The 23,678-nt window shown below is 43.6% G+C and overlaps 1 protein-coding gene across 8 annotated transcripts in view; it reads right to left on the bottom strand.

Moving 5' to 3' along the window:
* SLC18B1 (solute carrier family 18 member B1) overlaps positions 1-23,678 on the bottom strand; it is a 108,656-nt gene that overhangs the window by 38,773 nt on the left and 46,205 nt on the right. For 4 of the 8 annotated variants that reach the window (XM_056566566.1, XM_056566563.1, XM_056566562.1 and 1 more), the window contains 2 exons: positions 11,458-11,618; positions 3,851-3,946 (listed from right to left, as the gene is read on the bottom strand). In XM_056566566.1, coding sequence (XP_056422541.1) covers positions 3,851-3,946; positions 11,458-11,610 — 249 coding nt within the window. In that variant the 5' untranslated portion in view covers positions 11,611-11,618. Of the gene's footprint in view, positions 1-3,850; positions 3,947-11,457; positions 11,619-19,707; positions 19,916-23,678 lie in introns of those variants that run through there. The other 4 variants (XM_056566568.1, XM_056566567.1, XM_056566569.1 and 1 more) reach the window with 2 other exon arrangements.

The following is a 23,678-nucleotide window of genomic DNA, read 5'->3' on the forward strand; positions in this document are numbered from 1 at the left end:
GGGCGTGCTCGCACTCGCAGCTCTCCCCCCCTTCCTGGCTCACTCACTCTCTCTGCAGTGCTGGCTGTGCGATTCCGATCCGAGCCGCCGGGTCGCCCACTGTGGAGGCAGTGGCGGATCCAGGGGGGGGGGGCAACGGGGCAATTGCGTCCCCGCAGCTCTCACTGAATGGAGCAGCCACAGCGTGGGAGAAAGGTGACGGGCGTGAGAAAGGGGAGGGGGGGGAGCAAATTATAAGTGAGAGGGGCAAATGATGAGTAAGGAGCACATGTCAGGGGGCATTATATGTGGGGGCGCATGACAGGACCCCCCCTGTCATGTGCCCCTCATAATACCCCATGTCCTGTGCCCCTCACATATAATGCCCCCCTGACATGTGCCCTTCACATATAATGCCCCCTGTCCTGCCCCCTCAGGGGGCATTTTATGTGAGGGGCACATGTCAGGGGGGCATTATATGTGAGGGGCACAGGACATGGGGCATTATATGTGAGGGGCACCGGACAGGGGACATTATAAGTCAGGGTCACATGTCAGGGGGGCATTATATGTGAGGGGCACATGACAGGGGGGCATTATATGTGAGGGGCAATATATGTGGGGGCACATGACAGGGGCCCCCTGTCATGTGCCCATATAATGCCACCCTGACATTTGCCGCTTACTTATAATACCCAAAGTCATGTGCCTTGGATCATCTCCAGGGTATGGTTCCATTTTGATGTTTAGTTTTTGTTCTCAATATTTTTTGTCGTTTACGATGGTTGTGAGACGACATATAATAGCATGGCCCATGCTAGGTTACTACATTTGTAGATTTGTATTCATAGACCTGCTGAAAATATGGAGAATGTGTAATGCATGTTCGCACTCAATAAAGTGTTTGAAAATAAACTTGTATTTAGATGCATTTTACTTTAATTACATCAGTATTTTCATAACAAACAATACATGTGCTTAGGGGGTAAGGGTTTCTTTAACTAATCTAGTGGAAGAGACTCGAGTGCTAAAATCCACGGGTTAGGGGGCGCAAATTACTTGCCTTGCCCCGGGTGCCAACAACCCACACTACGCCACTGCATCAAAGCGATTAGGTTACCAGTCTTTCATGCTGTTCTTATACTATCAGGTCCTTGATGTCTTTAACAAGTAGGAAAGACATTATCCTTTGTTGTGCAAATTGGTATAGGCCTGAACCTGTATAATTGTTGGCTTCACTTCATCTGAATATGTTCCCAGCATTTAAAAACAATGTTATCCCTAAAATCCTTTATGTATGTAATGTTTATTTAACATTTTACTGGATAGAAATCAGATTCAGTTAACATTGGTTTATTAATATATGGTTATAGTGGTTCACAGTGAATATGCTGCATAAAATATATGCCTTGTGGACAATACCCTAGCAGATTGTTAAAAGGACAAATAGAGAGTATATAATGTCATCTAAAAAGGGTTGTCGGGCAAAATAAACAACCTGCTTATGATGTCAAATATATTAAAGCAACTTACTAATATAATGTTACTAGCCATAGTGCACATATGTTCCATTATCAGCTATGCTGTCTGACTTGTAGTTGTGACATTACGTCACACTCTATGAAAGCAGGGCTCCTACCCCTTTCCTTCCTGTCTACTCAGAAGGAGACCAGTGATGTGAAGGGGGGGGGGCTTGTATTACTGTTCATTAGATTTTAAGGCAGCAGGAAGCCTCTCTCAGTTACAGTAGTTTCTGACAGAACAGGCTAAAAATCAGCGTTCTGCTGCCTTATCTGAGAAAGGCTTCCTGCTGCCTTAAAATCTAATGAACAGTATCCTCTCATGAACAGCTCCTCTCTTCACAACAATGGTCTTGTCCAGCGAGACAGAAGAGGGGTGCAGGGTTTTCTGCATTCAGAGACTATGAGGTTAAGTCAAAACTACAAAAGGGAGAGAGCAGGGCTGAAAATAGAGAGATCTGTGCACTGTGGCTAATAAATTGGTAGTTTCTTTATTATGCTTTTTGACACCATACACGTTGTTTCTTTCACTGGGAAACCCCTTTAGGACCAGACCATTTGTAAAAATCTAAATCCCACCATCAGTGCACTTAGTATCTGCTTCATGTATAAATGAGACTAAGGAACCCTTCACAAATCGAATGTATTGTATACTGATAACTGTCTGTATAATTGTCAACCATGCATCCCATAGGGTAAGCATGCGGCACCATCATCCTTTGTTCCAGAGGTTTGTGTTGAGGACATCAAATGCCTTGAGTCCAACTTCTGAGCCAAAGTCACCTGCCTGTATATCACTCAGTATCTCAGGGGGATGGCTTTAGGTGTTAGATGTCATTAAGCCAAACCCATGGAACAAAAGGAGGATAGTAGCGTGCATACCCAATGTAAGGGTGAGTGAGTCAGCTCTGCAGGAGAGTAGGTAAGTAGAGTGTGACTCTGAAAGGCTTTACATATAAATTAAATAGAAATATATTAATAAAGTTCTCAACTATGTCTACTGGATTTTTTTATTTTTTTTTATGTCCCTTGAATAAGTTTTTTTGGGGGTTAAAGGGGTAGTCCAGTGGTGAAAAACTTATCCCCTATCCTAAGGATAGGGGATACGTTTAAGATCGCGGGGGGTCCGACCGCTGGGGCCCCCTGCGATCTCTCTGTACGGTGGCCAGGCTCTCCAGCCAGATAGCGGGTGTCTACCTCCGCACGAAGCGGTGGCCGACACGCCCCTTCAATACATCTCTACGGCAGAGCCGGAGATTGCCGAAGGCAGCGCTTCGGCTCTGCCATAGAGTTGTATTGAGGGGGCGTGTCGGCCGCCGCTTCATGCGGAGATCGACACGCCCCCTTCCCGCGGGCTGTCGGGGCTCCATACAGGAGATCGCAGGGGGCCCCAGTGGTCGGACCCCCCGCAATCTCAAACGTATCTCCTATCCTTAGGATAGGGGATAAGTTGTTCACCACTGGACTACTCCTTTAAACCATCAATATCAGACTGGTGAGGGTCCATCACCTAAAACCTCCAGTAATCAGCTGTTTGCCAGAACTATGCTAATATACAAAGAGCAGAGCCAGTAGCAAACAGTTCTTTATGTTGTGTAGTGGCTGGACAGTTACTTCAGCTCACCTCCCAAGTTAATGGGGCCTGGGTGCTGGACCCCCACCAATCTGATATTAATAGCCAACCCTGAAAAAAACCCCTTTAAAATCAATTAATCGTGACTGTTAGCAGTTAAATAACACATTTAAATATTTACATCCAATAATGGCACTGGCTCACGGCATGATATGTGTTTAAACAGTTACGGTCATAGAAAAAAATTTTTTGACCTGTCGATCAGACAAGTCAAAAGTTGTTGATCGCACCAGATCTTGTTCCCAAGACCCACTGCAATCTTGAGTTCTTAGCCGGGGGATCTCGCGGCATTGCACTCCTTTCCCTAGACAGCCAAAAGATTTGAACATTTCTCTGCATAGAAGTTTATGCAAAGAAATCTATGAGTCTCTGAGCCATTCGGAGAGCGGAGCGTAATCCCGCCAACTTCCCCGGCTAATAACTCAAAATCTGATTGGTATATTAAAAAATTTGTTTTAATGACAGTAAAGCTTCATATTCCAAGGCAACTTCTGAGCCCGAGACTACAGAAATCAGGAGTTGGATTTGCCAGAAGTCCCACAGACTTGCAGAGGACGTCCAGCAAATCCATATCCTGATCACTGTAGCCTCAGACAAGTCTTGGACTACATATATTCTGCCGCTAGAGTCATCAATGGATGTACAGTGTAAAGCTATGGTTTTTCAAACAAGAAGCTATACAAAATAACTTTTGGGGGAAAAATAAATAAATACTTACATATCTTCCAAGTATTAATGAACTTAAAAAATTAAACATAGCAAAGCAGCCAAATATAAGACCAGTCACTGTGTTACTAACTCCTTTCTTAGCTGCCTAGAAAAAAATAGAAATAAAAAATGTTTTTTATATAAATATATTAAAAAAAAACATTTGTTAATATTTAAACTCAGCCTCTTGGGCCTACTCTAGAGGACGCAATTCTACCAAAAGCAAAACAGTAACAAAAACTAGAACACAGATTAATTAATATTTGGCTTAGTCTGGTTCCCATGCAATTACTGAAAAGAAAAGTTGGTATTAAAACTTCCTCACATCATAACTTTAAAAAGTGAGGCCCTTTTAAAATGACACATTTCACAGATGACATTATAAGACTAACCTGGAATGTGCAACTGCACCTCATAAACAGACGCCAGATTTTGCTCTTGTGGGCCTGCACTAAGTGTACCACATATTCTAATGGAATTTAGTGTTGTACCCAAACCCCACAAGGATCCCTCTTGGCCATTAAAAAAAGATCACATAACATTATTCCAGACTTGCCTGAAATGTTCTACTATAAGCCAGTCTGGCACTGTTCCATGAGTTGCAGCACAGCCTCCACACATACCTACCATTTATGATACTGTTCATTATGATCCCAAAACTGGGACTTCTACTTGATATAATTTTACCAGCCAGTTTATGGTTATTAAAACATTGATATTCAGTAGTCAGATGAGCTTTTCTATCTGCTTATAAAAGCTCATCTAAGTATACCAACCCAATGGAGGCCATATGGACACTCTTTTGGCCTCCTTCAGAGCTCTATGGATGTGTCATGTATACTTTGGTATTCTTAACATTTATTACGAGTCATTTTAAAATGTAAATTTAGCAAAATGCTACAGTTTGTATGGCTCTCCCAGAGATAGAGCACAGCACCTGCTGCTGTAAACGTTTAATCGTTCAAATTATTTTTCTGCAGACACCGTTGAATAGCTGTTAGGGTATAAGAGCAAACTGTACCTGGAGCTGATGGTGGTTGACAAATTTATAAAAATCATCTCTTTATTCCTCAGCCAAGTGTCAAGGAGATGTTGCCAAGCTGCTCAAGTGCTATAGACGGACACACCTCCTTGCTTGCCCTTACCTCTCAGACCCTCTTTGACTGATGCACAGAGCCCTGTACATCAATCATGGAGAGTCTTGGAGATAAGAGCAGGCAAATAAGTGTGCCAGGTTAGGACACTATCAGCTTGGCACCACCTCCTTGACACTTGGCTGAGAAATAAAAGGAGATTTTATAAGCTTGGCCACCACCACCATATCAAGGTAAGGTACAGTTTGCTTTTATATCCTAACATTCATCCAACACCGTCTGCGATTCTTAGCAGCAAATACAGCTAACAGATTCACTTTAAGGGTAGGGTCACACATAACAGATCTGCAGCTTATTTTATGCTGTGGATCTGCTGATGACCGACCCTAGAGCCAGTCCCCTGCTTGTGCCTGTGTGTCTGCTTGTAGCAGCAATCCGCTGCTACGAGCACACACACAGGGATCTGCATGACTGTAGTAAACTGCACACACTGTTTACTCTCAGACACTGCAGCCGCTCTCTGCCTAGCTCAGGGAGCAGAAGAGCAACCACAATGTCTGTGAGCAAATCGCGATCACTGAGAGCAGTCGGGACCTGCCGTGCATGATGCAACGCTGTACAGGACATAAATGCACATAAATGTACGTGGTGCGTTAAGTTCCATCTCATCAGGACATAAGTTTTTTGTCCATTGTCCTTAACAACATAGCACGTCCTGGTGCCCTGTTACTTAACACACTAGGACATACATATAAATATATATGTATATAAATGCGAGGACCGGAGAGGTGCTCAAATCATGCACCACAGGTTCCGGATGCACCACAGGTTCGGGCCGCTATTAGCGGCCAGAGACCCGCCGGTAATGGTGGAAATCATCGATCACGCTGATACCTGCCATTATCCACTGTGATTTTGTGATCAATAGTGATCAGGGTATCTGCGGCAATGAGGCACTTGGAATGGATGATTGGATTGCGGGTATCCAATAATCCAAGATGGTGAACAGAGGTCACCTCACCTGCCTCCGTCCGTCCACCAGACATTTTGTTCCCTGTCTGCCTTCCATAGCGCTGATCAGTATCTGCAATCTAAAGATTTCAAAAAATAGTTCCCTAGGGCGATATAAAAATTGTAAAAAAAATAAATAAATAGTCTAAAAATCATAACGTTTATTTTTGCGCCACCAATCATTTCACCACAAAATCTATGGCAAAAAAAAAAAAAAAAAATTATTTGTGGGACAAAATATAGAATAATAAAAAACTCCCCAAAACGCTATTTTGTAAATTTTGGGGGCTTCTGTTTCTACGCAGTGCCTTTTTTTTGGAAAATTGAAACAAAACCTTATTCTATAGGTCCATAGGATTACAAGGACACAACTTATATAGGTTTGATAATGTCTTACTTCTATTACAAAATTATAACTTTTTGCACAAAAATTTGTATGTTTAAAATGTTCCTCTTCTTACCCCTATAGCTTTTCAAATTTTTTGTGCCGTAATCTGTAGTTTTTATCAATTCCATTTTTTGTTTTGATGGGACTTTTTGATTGCCTTTTAGAATTTTTTTTTTTAGAGTATACCAAGAGACCTACGCTGTGCGCTGCGCAATGACGAGTGACGTCCTCAACATGACTAAACCAAAACAGCCCAGAGTAGGGACAGGGATAACTAATACTGAAAAACTAAACCTCAATCACCCAAAGGTGATGGGGTAAAAAACCCCTGTAGGTGTATAAAACTTCACTTTTATTGTGTTTAATTAAAAGGTTCAAAATAGTGCTTAAAAACACTAGCACAGTCGCTATTGTAGTAGAATCAAATCCTATATAGGAGGTGTGTTAGTCACTGGACGTCTGCAGTACGTCCCTCAAGGGACTGATCGCTAGTGATTAAAAGGCAAAACTTTGTCTCCCCTACATGTTTCGTGGTGTCATAGGGGAGACATAGTTTTGAACTGTCTGACCACAGTGCTCTCTGCTGACGCCTCTGTCCGTTTCAGGAACTGCCCTGGGAGCAAATTCAAGTAGCAAACCTCTCCTGCTACGGACAGTTCCTGGACATTGACAGAGGTGTCAGCAGAGAGCACTGTGGTCAGACAGAAAAGAACAACTCAACTTCCTGTAGATCATACAGCAGCTGATAAGTACTGGAAGGATTAAGATTTTTAAATAGAAGTAATTTACAAATCTGTTTAACTTTCTAGCACCAGTTGGTTTAAAAAAAAAAAAAAAAAAAAAAAACCTTTTCCACTGGAGTACCCATTTAAAAGAGGTTATCTGGGCATACACAGTTACCCCGTTATAATCAGTCCCCAGAGCATGTTGGCTCCGGGTCTGATTACTGGCGATCACGGGGGCCGGAGCATTGTGACCTCACGGCCTCGCCCCTGTGTGACGTCACACTCTGCCCCCTCAATGCAAGCCTATGGGAGGGGGCGTGACTGAGCTGCCATGCCCCCTCACATAGGCTTGCATTGAGGGGGCGGAGCATGATGTCACATGGGGCGGGGCCGTGACGTCACCATGCTCCGGCCCCCCAGTGGCGGGACCCCCCGCGATCAGGCATCTTATCCCTTATCCTTTGGATAGAGGATAAGATGTCTTAGCGCCGGAGTTCCTCTTTAAAGAACAGAGATCACTCCCTACATAAAGTTCATATTTGAACAGTTTGGCTATGTCTTTAAGGAGTTAAAGGGGTACACTGCCCCAAGACATCTTATCCCCTATCCAAAGAATAGGGGATAGGATGTCTGATCGTGGGGATCCCGCCGCTGGGGACCCAGTGATCTCTCTGCTGCACCCAGCATTTGTTTAGAGCGTCGGGTGCAGCTCCGGAAGCTCATGACATCACAGTCACGCCCCGTTCGTAACATCACGACCAGGCCCCCCTCAATGCAAGTCTATGGGAGGGGGTATGACGCCCGTTATGCCCCCTCCCATAGACTTGCATTGAGGAGGCGTGGCTGTGACGTCACAAAGAGGGCGTGACTGATATTTCGAGCCTCCGCCCGGCAACACCAGTCATCCGGCATGGAGCGACATTCGCTCTGTGCACCGGATGTCTGGGGTGCCACAGCCGAGATATCCTTTGCATAGGGGATAAGATGTCTAGGGGCAGAGTACCCCTTTAACCTGTCTGTTTGACTGTACCTAGGAGATTTTAACCCATTTGATATTGTACTGCTGTAGAAAAAAAGAAAAAAAAACTGGAAAAACTGCATTTTTCTGATGACATTTCCTTTAAGAAGCTTTTGCAGGAAAGCACTTCACACCATAATACCATTTTCTTACTGTATGTTCTCTGGTTGAGGAGATGTGTTTTGACTGAATACATGTGATCACCATCTGAATACTATGTAGCCTCTAATGCTGTGTTGCCAAGTGTTTTGTAGGGAAACAAATACCTTCACACGAGTGCTAAAGTACATTTCCCAGCTCATCCTGCAAAAAAATAAAATAAGTCTGGGATCTAATTTCCACAGCAGAATGTCCTTGGCAAAAATTCTGTAGTGTGAATGGTGCAGCAGAATCCAATTGCAAACAATATGAAATTGCTGCACCACATGTTCTGCAGCAAAATTCCGCGCTCAGTAAATACGTAATGTGAATGGGGACTTCCTTTCCATGGCTAGAAACCTCAATCAAATCTATATCTTTATACTATTATTAGAAAATAATGTAGAGGTTCTTGTGTTTGCCCTGTGCTTACCTGTTTCAGCTGACATGAAATTGTTGTGTAATGACTACATTTCTCAAAAATCCTTTGACTTTGGGTGCAGCGTTTGATCATGGTACCTGGTCATCTAATCAGGCTGCTGGTCTTGGAGTTCACCCAGGTTGAGGTCAGTTCACACTATGTGCAGTTTTGATGCATTTTCTTATTCAAAGTGCATTTTTTTTAGAGCAATATTGCAACAAGGCAAAAGTGATTTGACCTATACTCACAACTGAGGTGTTTTATGAAGCTATAATGTCCTTAGGCTGTGTTCCCACATTGATTTTTTACAGCAATTTTTACATATTTTTATTGCATGTTGTCTGTCTGCTGCAATTTTCTAAAATAGCTGTAAAAATTAAAAAATGTGACTGATTTGCATAATTTTGTCAAAAGTGCAGCAAAAACACACTATTTGAACACAGCCTCAGAAGAGATGTATATCTACTAAATATCCTGATCCCACTGGAATAGCAGCAGTATACAGATCGGGTGGTGAGGGGGTCTGGGAGCTAGTAGGAGCAAACTAATAGGTGATGACATCATCCTGTAGTTTACAGGAAATCAGCTGACCCAGGACTGACTTCTGTTTGACACATTCAGCCATGTAACTTTCTGTGGGTTAGACTGGTGACCACATAACCAAATTAGAGTAATGAAACACATAGTTACAGCTGTGCTGGAATGAAACAAACGGCGATGTATAACAAGTGATAATGATTGTGCACTGACATGGGCAAAAAAACTTGACCACAACCATTAACAGCACCAACATATTGAAATAATACCAAATCTCTTTTCTTGGACCAGTTGCAGGTTTACGGTACATTGAGAGATGTACTGTAGCATTCTAAAGAGGACTTGAGGGCAACCCAAAAAAAAAAAAATCAGATTGCATTATCATAAAATAGCTTAGGGTGCCCTGATCATGCACCTATTTAAAATTTGTGGACACACCCTTCTGTTTCAGAGACATGTGGACTTATAATTTGTTGGAAAATTCAGGGAAACAGTCGGATTGGCATGAACTTAATTTTAATAATGGGAATGAATATCAGGTGATAGATGGGATTAAACAGTCAGGGGGTTTGTATTAGGCATACACGCCTTACAGTGTACAACATTCACACCCCCTGACTGTAGAAACCCGCTTGTCACCTGATCTGATTAATTCCCTAAAACGTCAGACAAACTATTGGGCCATGTTCACAAGACGGAATCTCCGCAAACTGCGAGACCGCACAGGAATGTCCAGTCTCATAGACTGCTATGCATCCTGTGCGAACTCCGCACAAAGAATGAACGTGTTCATTCTTTGTGTGGACACGGAAAACTGAATTTCCTTGCCAAAAACATCAGGCATGGAAATTCCACCATGTGCACAGCACAGCAGAATCCTGTTGAATTCAATGGGACTCTGATGCAGCGAAATCTCCATGCCGACTTCCAAGGCAGAATCCAACACGGAAATTCTAAGGTATGAACATGGCCTAAACCCTCACATCTCAGGAATGAAAAGGTGTATCAAGAAAGGGTGTATTAAGAAAAAGGTGTGTGATCAGGTGCCGGGGCCGAAAACGTCACACTGCCACTCAGCCTATCGCTGGCCGATGATTGGCTGACTGCAGTATGACTTGCCGACCACCGGCAACCAGGAAGAGGATCGCGGCGGAGACTGGTGTGGGTTACCGGAGGCACCGGGGGAGCAAAGGAAGGTATGTATCTATTTTTATTTTTTTTTAACTGCCGGCAGTATGGAGAACAATTTTTGTATTCTGGAGTTCTCCTTTAAAGGAGTACTCTGATCTAAAAAAATATGGCACCATAGCGAAGTGTACTTGATTACCTTTCATTAGAGGTCCTGCTCGCCAAAATCGGTCCAGCCGTTCTCCTGCAATCATCCCCGGTATTTTAGCATACTTCCGGGTACTGTAAGCATGGCCGTGACGTCATGAATGACGTTTTCCCAGCATGCTTACTCCTCTTCTTCCGCTCCCAACCCCTCCCTCACTCCGGTTCCCAACCCCACAAATTATGCATGCGCGCTTCAATCTCCCTTTACTCCGATTGCTAGCCTAACTAGCTATGTGAATATAACTTAGTTACTGCGGCGTAAAGTTATATTATTGGACGGGAGAGATCACATGTCCGGTATGCTGATGCCTCACGCATGCTGATAGGAGGATAGAGGGAGAGGAGTTTACTCAGCAGAGCGAATAGCTGCTGAGTAATCCAGGGGGTTTATGAATATTCAGAGGTGGGAGTGAACGAGCGGCACTAGTGGGGGCTGGCATAACTCGGGGAGGAACAACACCATGATGACGATTCGTTCAAAAGATGGCCGCGGGTGGCCGGAGAGCGTGGAACGAGTGTCATAATTGGTAAAGACAGGCGGCACTTCTGGAATCGCTATAAAACATGGATGGCTGCAGGTTACATAGTTAGTACGGTCGAAAAAAGACATATGTCCATCAAGTTCAACCAGGGAATTAAGGGGTAGGGGTGTGGCGCGATATTGTTTAACACTACTGAGGTAATTTACTAAGTTATATATCTCGGGTAAAGCTTGCTAATGGTGGGTAAAAGTTTTGATTCAGAGTACTCCTTTAATGACAGTAAAATCTAAAAATCTTTGGGGTGGCCACTGGTTTTCTTTAAATAAAAAATATGTATATTTTCTTTAAAAAAAAAAAAAAAAAAAATAATAATCTTGACTACAATAAAGGTCTTCCCCAAGTTCTAGCCCCTTGGCTCCCACAAACTAAATGGTTGTTCACACATTGGAAACATTGTATATATAATACCTCTTGAGGAAAGAAGGGTCCCAAAATGGAATAACATATCATAGAACTGAAGTTAAGTGAAGCCGTTGAAATGAGTGTGAGGATTTGATTTCTGGATAGTTTGTTGCCACCAGTGGTGTTATTTTCTGGCATGTTGTCGGTGTTTTCAGGCATGATGGTATCTGAAAATAAAACAGATGTAAACACTTAGAGAAAACTACACAAAATACTTGGGGAGATTTATATGGGATAAGAACTTCCAAAAAATATGGCAGCCGATCACTTGCCATGGTAATGAGGTCAGTAAGGTTGTCACATCACTGCTCTGGCCACTTGTTGGGGAGATGCACCACCTCTGCAGTGTTTGGTCATGTTCACACACCATTATTTTATTTTTTTAATTACAGCAAATTTTCAGCCTGTTTACTGTTCAAAATATCAATATTTTGTAATATATATTACAACTCAAAATATTTGCCAAAACACTGCTGAACAAAACAGCCATGACACAATTTTACGGCTGTTAAGTTAACGCTTGTCTGCAGAAACAAGCTACTAAGTAAATTGTAACACATTCTGCTGCGTTTTTCACCCATAAGATAACCATTTTAGGCTATGTACACATGGCCGTTGTCTTCCATCCCCCTTTTCTCCCGTTATTGAGGTTTACTGACCTATCTTTTTTTTTTTTAAACACAGACAAACTGAAGTAAAAACGGATGCAAACTGATGAAATTAACGGCTCATCCATTTCTTATAGACTTCAATGTTAAATTTATTGTATCCATTTTTGTTCTGTTTTTTTATGACGAAGAAATACTGCATGCATCGTCTTTTCTCCGGCAAAAAAAAACTAAACAGAAAGCAAAAGGGTGCATAGGAGGTGACAAAGGACTGTAAAAAAAAATCCCATTGACATCAATGGGATCTATTTACAGCCATTTGCAACCTGTTTGCAAAAGTATCAAACGGATTGCAGAACGGGCATGAATAAACGGGGACAGAGGGCCGTGTGAACGAGCCCTTACAGGTGAAAAAAAATTGACGTGGTGTGTGTCAATATAGCCTTTAAAACAAAGGCCAATAGGAAATAGTGGCAATGTATGAGCAAGCATGGTGGAGGGTTCGAAACAAATGCATATTGCATGACCGAGACATGTTGACCTTTGCACTGGCCATAAATGAGCTAAGGGGACCATTTATGGTAAAAGAGAGGAGCTGGAGACAAGTCTGCAAATGTCTGCTTTGTCCATATCAACCAATCATAGCTCAGCTTTAATTTTACCAGAGTAATCTGAGATATGAATGATACACTGTGATTGGTTGGTATGGGATTGATAAATCTGAAGTGTCTCTATTAACCCCTTAAAGGAGTACTCCGGCGCTAAGACATCTTATCCCCTATCCAAAGGATAGGGGATAAGATGCCTGATCGCGGGGGTCCCGCCGCTGGGGACCCCGCGATCTTCCACGCCACACCCAGTTAGAATCAGCCCCCGGAGCGGAGCATAGTGACATCACGGATCCGCCCCCGTGTGACGTCACGCTTCGCCCCCTCAATGCAAGCCTCCTCCATGTAGTTCTATGGGAGAGGAGGGAAGGCAGCGTTCGTACCTCACTACCTCTCCCATAGGACTGTATGGGGAATGGACGGGTGTTCCCGAAATTTATTTTCTAGGAATGGATGAAGTGTACTGAATGAAAATTACAATTTTACTAATGATATGCCTTTATGTTCCCAGAATGATGACCCAGAGCATAGCCAAAAGTAAAAGATATGCCTGCCCCAAACCCTACGCTCTGAATAATTATTCTGGCAACATAAACACCCAAACCCCCCACACCCGATGATAGCGCCTTAGTGACCCATGACCCATTTTTGGGAAAGAATACCCCCAGAGGTGTTATCAGTTTTTTTTTTATTGTTTTTTTTTTATGAGAGTTTTTTTTTGGCAATTTAGTGGTTTATGGGGTTAAAATTTGGAATGTACCCTGGACTTGGTACATTGGGGTCAAATTATGGGAAATTAAAATGAAAAGGGAAAATTTAGTACTCCATGGAAGTGTAATACATCCCTGAAGCAATCCTTAATGCAGAGGCCCTGATGATCGCAAGTGTCACATCGAGTGGTTGTGTCCTTCCAAATCCCCCGCTTGTGACACACTGCATTTTTTCTGGGATCGTCCCTTCTTTCCAGTGTGGGGGAACTCACCTGAAAAGTGTTGGCCTTGGGAAGTCCAGCCTGTTCTTTCCCAGTCGCCAAAGATCAAGGCCTTTAGGACTTCTTTTTGCAATTGGAGGAATGTCCCTGTGTTGCCAGCGTACTGGGACAGTACAAAAGAGTTGTACATAGCAACCTGTACCATGTAAACAGCAACTTTTTTGTACCATGCCCGTGGTTTCCGCATGGTGTTGTTTGGCTTGAGGTAAGAGAGATCAACTACCCCCATATACTGATTTTAGTCAAGAATACAATTGGGCTTGAGGACCGTTGTTGTGGTACCTCGCACAGGGTCAGGTGAGCTGCCGTTACAATGAATTGTGGTCAGCATAAAGACATCCCTCTTATCCTACCAGCAACTACTTATACCTGACCAGCAACAGGTTTTCATGGGTAAGGGCACGGGACTCACCCTTGGGCATAGGTGTCTGGATAAAATTTTGTGGGCGGCCTCTCTGGTTCTTCTGCACGGTCCCACAAGTGTACATTGATCTAGCGGTGAGGGATGTGAACAGAGAGATGCTGGTATAAAAGTTCTCCACATACACGTGATAACCCTTATCCAGCAATGGGTGCACAAGGTCCAAAACGAGTTTCCCGCTAACACCCAGAGTGGGAGGACATTCTGGGGGTTCAATACGGGAATCCCGTCCCTCATATACTCTAAACTTGCAAGTGTACCCTGAGGTACTCTCACATGTTTGTAGAGTTTCACGCCATACCTCGCCTGCTTCGTGGGAATGTACTGGAGGAAGATCAGTCACCCTTTAAAACTGATATGATACTCATCAATTCGGTGTCGGAGGCAGGTAAGGAATATGCCCGGCGGGCCATCACTTGTTTTTTCTACGGTGGGGCGGTGGAAGTGTTTGTGTGTGTGTGTGTGTGTGTGCGCGCGCAAACTATATAATGGTGTCACACCGTTAGATTACAACAGAAATAAAAACTCTGCGGCCAAAAAAAAAAAAAAAAAGTGGCAAATTGCAGTGCCCTAATAGGGCCTGGGTCACAAAAAAAAAAAAAAAAGTGTAGCGGACCCCTGGGGACCTATTAGGGGGTCAAGGGGAATTTTTAATTTTTTTTTTAAAACACCTCTCCCTCACGATCACTCTCCTTGCACTAAGGGTGGCAAGATGCCACTTTCTCTGCCCTGAGGGGCACAGATCCAGTCAGATGGGGGTCCCTGGCACCTTCTCTCAGGTCTGCCCGCTGACTGAGGTAGGGCTGGGAGAGCTGAGAGAAGGGACATTAACCTCTCCTCTGCCGGCAGCTATTGGTCGTCCGATCGCCACCTCCCCCTAGCAACAGGAGGTGATTGGTGGTTTATAGTAATACACGTGACCCGTATGACCGGAATCGACGCAGATCTCCGATGTGAGTTCACCAGTGATCGCCGACATGGGGGGGGGGGGGGGGGGGGGGGGGGATCTCAGGACCCCCCCCCCCCCCCCCCCCCCCCCAAGCATTGACACGGGGTGCCTGCTTAATGATTTCAGCAGGCATCCCATTCTGTTCACCGCCCAGTTACTGGCAGTGAATGGAAACGTTCAGGGCATACTGGTACTCACATATGGTCTCACAAGGGGTCTGAGGATCTCATCTCGGTACCTAATGGAAGTCAGGCTTCCTCTGGTAAGCACATGGAGGGCTGTGCGGCCCACCAAAGAAATGCCACCCCACATCATTACTGACCCACCGCCAAACCGGTCATGCTGGAGGATGTTGCAGGCAGAACATTCTCCACGGCGTCTCCAGACTCTTTCACATCTGTCACATGTGCTCAGTGTGAACCAGCTTTCATCTGTGAAGATCACAGGGCTCCAGTGGCCAATTTGCCAATCTTGGTGTTCTCTGGCAAATGGCCTGCATGGTGTTGGGCTGTAAGCACAACCCCCACCTGTGGATGTAGGGCCCTCATACCACCCTCATGGAGTCTGTTTCTGACCGTTTGAGTGGAGACATGCACATTTGTGGCCTGCTGGAGGTCATTTTGCAGGGCTCTGGCAGTGCTCCTCTACTTCTGGGAAGTTCCCCTCCTTCGGCGTCCTCCACGTCTCCTGATTTACTGGCCTGTCTCCTGGTAGCACCTCCATGCTCTGGACATTACGCTGACAGATAAAGCAAACCTTCTTGCCACAACTTGCATTGATGTGCCATCCTGGATGAGCTGCACTACCTGAGCCACTTGTGTGGGTTGTAGACTCAGTCTCATGCTACCACTAGAGTGAAAGCACCACCAGCATTCAAAAGTGACCAAAACATCTGCCAGGAAGCATAGGAACTGGCAAGTGGTCTGTGGTCACCACCTGCAGAACCACTCCTTTATTGGGGGGTGTCTTGCTATTTGGCTATAATTTCCACCTATTTGTTCCATTTGCACCACAGCATGTGAAATTGATTGTCAATCAGTGTTGCTTCCTGAGTGGACAGTGTGATTGACTTGGAGTTTCATTGAGTTGTTTAGGTGTTCCCTCTATTTTTTTGAGATAGATAGATAGATATATAGATATAGATATAGATATAGATATATATATATATATATATATATATATATATACATATATATACACACACACACACACACACACACACACACACACACAGAGCCAGGATTTCTTTTAATTGCCGCATGTCACGCAAGTGGTATTATGTGATGTTGAGGATGGCAGTGAGGACACTGGTGTCACGATTCGGCTGGCAGGAGGTGGATCCTCTGTGCCAGAGAGGGATTGGCGTGGACCGTGCTGGTGGACCAGTTCTAAGTTGCTACTGGTATTCACCAGAGCCCGCCGCAAAGCGGGATGGTCTTGCAGCGGTGGTAGCAACCAGGTCGTATCCACCAGCAACGGCTCAACCTCTCTGACTGCTGAAGATAGGCGCGGTACAAGGGAGAAGACAAGAGCAAGGTCGGACGTAGCAGAAGGTCGGGGCAGGCAGCAAGGATCGTAGTCAGGGGCAACGGCAGGAGGTCTGGAACACAGGCTAGGAACACACAAGGAAACGCTTTCACTGGCACAATGGCAACAAGATCCGGCAAGGGAGTGCAGGGGAAGTGATCAGATATAGCCAGGGAGCAGGTGGAAGCCAATTAAGCTAATTGGGCCAGGCACCAATCATTGGTGCACTGGCCCTTTAAGTCTCAGAGAGCTGGCGCGCGCGCGCGCCCTAGAGAGCGGAGCCGCGCGCGCCAGCACATGACAGGAGGGGCCCGGGACGGGTAAGTGGCTTGGGATGCGATTCGCGAGCGGGCGCGTCCCGCTGTGCGAATTGCATCCCCGACGGCCATGTCAGTGCAGCGCTCCCGGTCAGCGGGACTGACCGGGGCGCTGCAGGGAGAGAGACGCCGTGAGCGCTCCGGGGAGGAGCGGGGACCCGGAGCGCTAGGCGTAACAACTGGATAGGCACTGTGGGAGACTATTAAAAGCTCTCAACAGGATAATGGGAACCAGGAGAATCATAGACTGCGGTGCTGAGTTTATATAAAATATAGAATCCAAAACACAAGAAAACTGATCTATATAGCACACACCAGTCGTAGTTCAGTATAAACAACTGTACTTTATTCAAGCTTCAGTAGTCACACCTACAGGGAGGGAGAAAAATCGGGTGCAGGGAGGGTCGCATGCAAAGTCGCATGTAAAGTGTAGCAAAGTAACGACAGACCGTTTTGTGTCAGGGACGCTTCATCCGGTTCATTTTTACCTTAAGGACGAAGGGTGTACATGTACGCCCTTGTCCCGCTCCCCTTCTATGACGTGGGCTCAGGAGCTGACACTGCGTCATATCGGGGTGGTCCCAGCAGCTGATAGAACCCGTGGCTAATGCCAGACATATCACCAATCGCTGTGATGCCTAGCATCAACCCCTTAGATGCCACCATCAAAGTTGATCGTGGCCTCTAACAAAGAAAAAACAGTCCGGCAGCTCAGCGCAGGACTAAAAAATAGAAATATGTGGCATTGCGGTGTGCAGAAATGTTCGAACTATAAAAATGTAATGTTAATTAAGCCGCACGGGCAGTGGTATATACAAAATAAAGTCCAAAATTGCATGTTTTTGGTCACTTTGTATAAAAATTATAAAAAGCAATCAAAAAGTCCCATCAAAATTAAAATGGTACCGATAAAAACTACAGATCACGGTGCAAAAAAAAATAAAATGAGCCCTCACAAATCCTCGAACACGGAACTTATAGGGGTCAGAAGATGACATTTTTAAACGTTATAATTTTTTAACAGAAGTAAAACAAAATCAAACCTATTTATGTTGGGTATCATTTTAATTGTATGGACCTACAGAGTAAAACATTTTTTAATTAAATTTTTAATTATTTGTTAATGGAAAAAGGTGACGATTTTAATTTTTATTGGGGGGTTATATTACATTTATTATTATTTTTTTTACCTGGCTGGTTAGAAAATAGAGGTGGGACCTCATGCCTTACGGACATGTGTCATAAATGTACGGTGCTGCAGCGAGTAAGTTCACACACAGCACCGCACATTTACAGCGCCTATGACTCCCCAGCTGTTGCAAGACTACAACCCCCAGCATGTCCTCACTGTCAGAGCATGCATGCTTTAAGTTGTAGTTTTGCTAATGCTAGGAAGCCACAGGTAGTGGTCTGCTTTGTTAGGATACAGCAATCCGCAATCTATGACTCTCCAGCTGTGGCAAAACTACAACCCCAAGCAAGTCCTCACTGTCAGGGCATGCTGCGAGTTGTAGTTTTACTAATGCTAGCAGGTGGAGGTAGATGTTACAAGGGCTGGCAATACTGTTTGTGTGAGGCTGGGTTCACACCACGTTTTTGCAATACAGTTCCCGTATACATTTTCAATTTGAAAACCGTACGAAGCTGTATTAAAAACCGTATGCATGGACTCTCCATTGAAAACCGTATGCCAAAAGATGCATCAGATTGTGTCCGTTTTGCATCCTGTACAGTTTTGTCAGTTTTTTTTCCAGTACCCAAAAACCATAGCCTACCACGGTTTTTGGTCCGGGTGAAAAACTATATTGAAACGTATACATTTTTTTTTAACATGGGAGTCAATGGGAACTGTACAGAAACATATGTGTGTACGGTTCCATCCGGTTTTCGACTTCGCACAGTTTTTTTCTTGGAATTTCAATCAAACTAGTGAAACCTTATTCATAATGGAGTGAAAAGTTAAAAACGTATACTTTTTTATTTCTTAAAAAACGGAAGCAACTGGACATCATTTTTCAAACCGTATACGGATTAAAATTTGTACACACATTTTGATAGAGTTTAGTCAGGTTTTGACGAATCTGTTTATCAAAAACCTGATACGGGAACTGTATTGCAAAAACGTGGTGACTCCCATTAAAGTCAATAGGGGGTTACACAAATTGTGTAAATTCCCCGCATTGGCTGCTTTTGGCTTTCCTGAACACCTCAGGTGACCACAAACAGGTCGAAGATGGGCAGAAAAAAAAGCAATGTGAAGAGATGGAACAACCCTTTTAAGGGGTTGCATAAATAGCATAGCAGCACGAGCTACGGCGCCTATGTAACTTTGAAAGCTAAATTGCGTCAATATGGAAAGTGCGCAATGCTACAGTTTAAATCCACACCGCTGGGTCAATTTACAGGGTGTAAAAGATTTCCTAAACTCTCGTTCACACTGCTAGTACTGTAGTATGCTGCATATTGTCTGCTCACACATCCACAGCACATCAGACTTGTGTGAAGATGGAGGAGAAGGGAAATACTGGAAGAAAATGTCTGGGCATGTTCCCCTGCCCCTTGTGTACACATGGCTATATACGCACACAGATGATCCTATACTTTGTGCTGTAGGATCTGTAAATAGCAGTGATCTATATACAGATTGTATAGTACACAGTATATAATCATCTATAACACAGCACTGTTTAGACTTGCTATACTTTTACAGTGCTAGGATAGAAGTTATTTGTTTACTGGTATCAGCCATTCTGTCTCTCTGTAAAGTGTGTCCTGGAGCGGAGGATCAGGATCGGTCACCCAGTGCCCCCCTCTTGGGTCCCCCTCCTCACTTACTTGGTGGTGCAGGCAGCCTGTATCTCCGTCCCCGGCACTCACTACTGTGTTACTTCTGCTCCCTCCCTCCAGTCACATGGAGCAGATCTCCAGGAGGATCAGGTTTACATAGAGGCAGGCTGCTAGGACTGACTGCCCTATAGCAGTCATGAGTGATCAGCTGTCAGCAATCACAGGGCACAAGTATAGGGACAAGTTCACATAGAGCTTTGTATGGCTGCTCTATCATTCACAAGTCACATGAAAATGATGGGATTCCTCTGAAACAACCTTAGTGTTTACCAGTGGAAACAAATCTATCCAGTCTGAATTGTTTACATTGGCAGTAGGGATATATTTAACCCCTTAGGGACTCAGCCTATTTTCACTTAATGACTCAGCAAATTTCCGTTTTTGCATTTTCGTTTTTTTCCTTCTCTCCTTCTAAAAATAATAACACTTTCAATTTTGCACCTACAGACCCATATAAGGGCTTGTTTTTTGCTTCTCTAATTGTACTTTGCAATGACATCACTTATTTTATAATATAACCTTTGGCGAAACCCCAAAAAAATATTTGTGGGGTGAAATAAAAAAAGAAACGCCGTTTTGTAACTTTTGGGGGGCTCCAGTTTCTGCACCGTGCAAAAAATGACACCATACCTTTATTCTGTAGGTCCATACGGTGACAAGGATACCTAATTTATACAGATTGTATTTTATTTTAATACTTAAAAAAATTATAAACTATATGCACTAAAATTAGTATGTTTAAAATCTTCTGACCTCTATAACTTTTTTATTTTTCAGTGTACGGGGTGGTATGAGGGTTCATTTTTTGCGCCGTCATCTGTAGTTTTTATAGGTACCATTTTTGTTTTGATGGAACTTTTTGATTGCTTTTTATTAATATTTTTATAGTATCTGTAGTGTTCAAAATTGCACAATTTTTGACTTTGGTATTTTTTCGCGTGTACACCACTGACCGTGTGGTTTAGCTACCCTAATATTTAAAAAGTTCGGACATTTATGCATGCGGTGACACCACATATGATTATTTTTATTCTTTATTACATTATTTTATTTTTAAAAAAGGGGGAGGGGTTAATGAACTTTTATAAAAATTTTAAAAAAGTATCCTTTTTTTTTAAGCCCCATAGGGGGCTAACACATGAAATCTTCGGATTGCATACACTGATCAGTGTTATGCCATTGCAAAGCACTGATCAGTGTAACTGGCGATCTACTGCTCTAGCGCTGATCAGACAACAGAGAGGCAGGTGAGGACCCTCCCGTCATCCGGTAAGCTGATCGGGACATTGTGATTTGGTTGCAATAGTCCCAATCAGCTCCGCTGAGCTGACAGGATTCTTTTACTTTGATCACAGCGTCTAAAGGGTTAATTCCGGGTATCGGCCCGATACGGTGCCGGTATCAGACCGTGCCCGGCATTAGCCGTAGGTCCAGGCTGCCCGTAGCAACCCGCTGGTGAGAATGGTTTAAACCCGTAAAACTGGACCAGGGTGTACAGGTACGCCCTGAGTCCTTAAGGATGCATATGCCCTGCGTCCTCAAGAGGTTACGTTTTTATAAGTTTTGTTTTTCCTAGAAGAAAACATTAAAATAACTCACTTGTGTATCTTGGAATATTATAGCATATTCTAATGATACACTATAACCAGGTTATGGGGGTTCTACTTCTGGGACCCCACCAATCTGAAGAACAAATAGGACAGCACCTCACCCAGCAGCAGTGTTGTGTGGGGGATCCCTAAACCAGTGTTTTGCAAACAGGGTGCCTCCAGCTGTTACAAAACTACAACTTCCAGCAAAGTCTGTCAGGGCATGCTGGGAGTTGTAGTTTTTCAAAAGCTGGAGGCACCCTGGTTGGGAAACAATGCCCTAAACAGTGGGTGGGTGGAAGCACAATTCTTTTTTTTTTATTTATTTATTTTTTTTATAATTGTTTATTTTATACATTTTTACAACATATATAACAAGTAAAAGAGAAAGTAAAAAAGAAAATAAAACAAAAAGGAAATAATATCAATAACTGCAATATAAATCACTTCAATAAAGAGGAAGCATATAACAGCACAATGATGGTATAGGATGATGGCATGTTTTTACACATTTTTTTTTTTTTTTTTGAGTAATCAACACATATATCAGTTCTAGTCCAATCTGTTGAGCAACGGAATATAAGGTCCCGAGGGGTACCTATGGTAGGAGGGTAATTAGCCAAATATGGTCAACAAAAATGTAAAATGCTCCCAGTAGCTGAGGGTAAAAGCCCCAGACACTATGGAGTGCATAGAAAGGAGAAATGTCAATCCTATTGATGTAAGAAGTGAGTAGTGGAACTAGAGGAGTGATTTAGCGTTTAGGAGAAAGTAGAGTCTAGTGATGAAAATGAAAAGAAGGAGAGGAGATTGAAGAAATAAAGGAAAGCAAAGTAGAGGAAACAAAGCAGAAGAAAAGATGTCTCCATCCGCATGGTTTCGTGTTTCATAAATGAGGAAGAATTAGGAGGTCTCAAGTTGTCCCTCTTCCCATAATTCCCAAGGGTGCCAGGTTAAATGAAATTGTGTTACTGTGTGATCTATCAAGGCAGACAGGTGTTCCATATGTTTGATGTCTCTATTCTAATTGAAGGAGCCTTAAAGGGTAGCTCCCACCATCCTATTTAAATTTTTTTTGCTAGCCCGTACGCCCCCCCCTCCCTGCTACGGCACTAGCCCGTTCACTCCTCCCCCAACCCCCCACCCCCCACCCCGCATACCCCGTTCCCTCATTACACTTGCAGTTACTGCAGAGTCCGGCAGAGGGCGTGCAGGGACAGCGGCGGCAACGAGGCAGCGGCGGAGATGTGCGGGAGGAGAGGCCTCCCAGCCAGTGGCCAATGCGCTCGCTCCCGCCTGTCTGATTGACAGGCAGTGAGCGGGTGCAGCCTAACTGAAAAAGGACTGATTGCCAGGCCAAAATCAGTCCTTTTTCAGTGGCCGGTTTTTAAATGTAAATTAAACCTTTTTAATGAAAAAAAAAAAATTATAAAAGTATATTAGAGATATATTGTAGTACATAAGTACTACAACATATCAAAAAATAAAGTTGGTGACAGTGCCCATTTAAAGGAAAACGGTCATCCTGTTCACCCACATCAAACGCAGTACACTGGGAGACTGATGAGGGGTCAATAACTACAATATGTACCTTTGTTCCAGAGATATGTCCCATCCTCTCTGAAATGCACGCTGGAGGTGGTCCTGCCAGGTCAATTTGAATATTCATTGTTGCTGGTCACGTGAGCGCTTGTACCTACTGAATGCTAACGTGACCAGCAACAATAAATGTTCAAATTAAGCTGTCAGGCCCATCTCCAGCACACAATTTAGAGAAGAAAGAAGCAGATCTTCGATGGGACATATCTCCAGAACAAAGGAATGTTTTGTAGACAGTGACACCTCATCAGTCTCCTATTCACCCACACTATAACCCAGTGTATTGGGTTTAGTGAGGGTGAACAGGATGATCATACTCTTTTAACCACTATAAGACCAGGACAATTTGGGGGAGATTTATCGGTCCAGAGGAACCAATCAGATCGCTTCTTTCATTTTTCACAGTCCTCTTTAAAAATGAAAGAAGCAATATGATTGGTTGCTATGGGCAACCCAGCAACTTTTTCTCTGGACAGGTTCTGATAAATCTCCCACTTTGTGTTTTTGTTTTTTTCTCTTAGGCTGGAATTCCACTTTTTTTAGGGGGGGAAAACGCAAAAGAAAAACGCCAATTCTGCCACATGTCGTTTTTTCAGCCAAAAAACGCTGCAGCCAAAAATTTCATAGGGTACCATTAAAAAAAAAAAATAAAAAAAGATACAGTAGTGATGGAAAAAAATTTTCTTTTTTATAACAACCTTTTTATTAATTTTTAAACAGGGATCAATTTATGTGGGCAGGCAGGTCACTAAAAATGTAGCAGACAATAAT

Source organism: Hyla sarda, chromosome 3, assembly GCF_029499605.1.
Source record: "Hyla sarda isolate aHylSar1 chromosome 3, aHylSar1.hap1, whole genome shotgun sequence".
Classification (NCBI taxonomy): Eukaryota; Metazoa; Chordata; class Amphibia; order Anura; family Hylidae; genus Hyla; species Hyla sarda.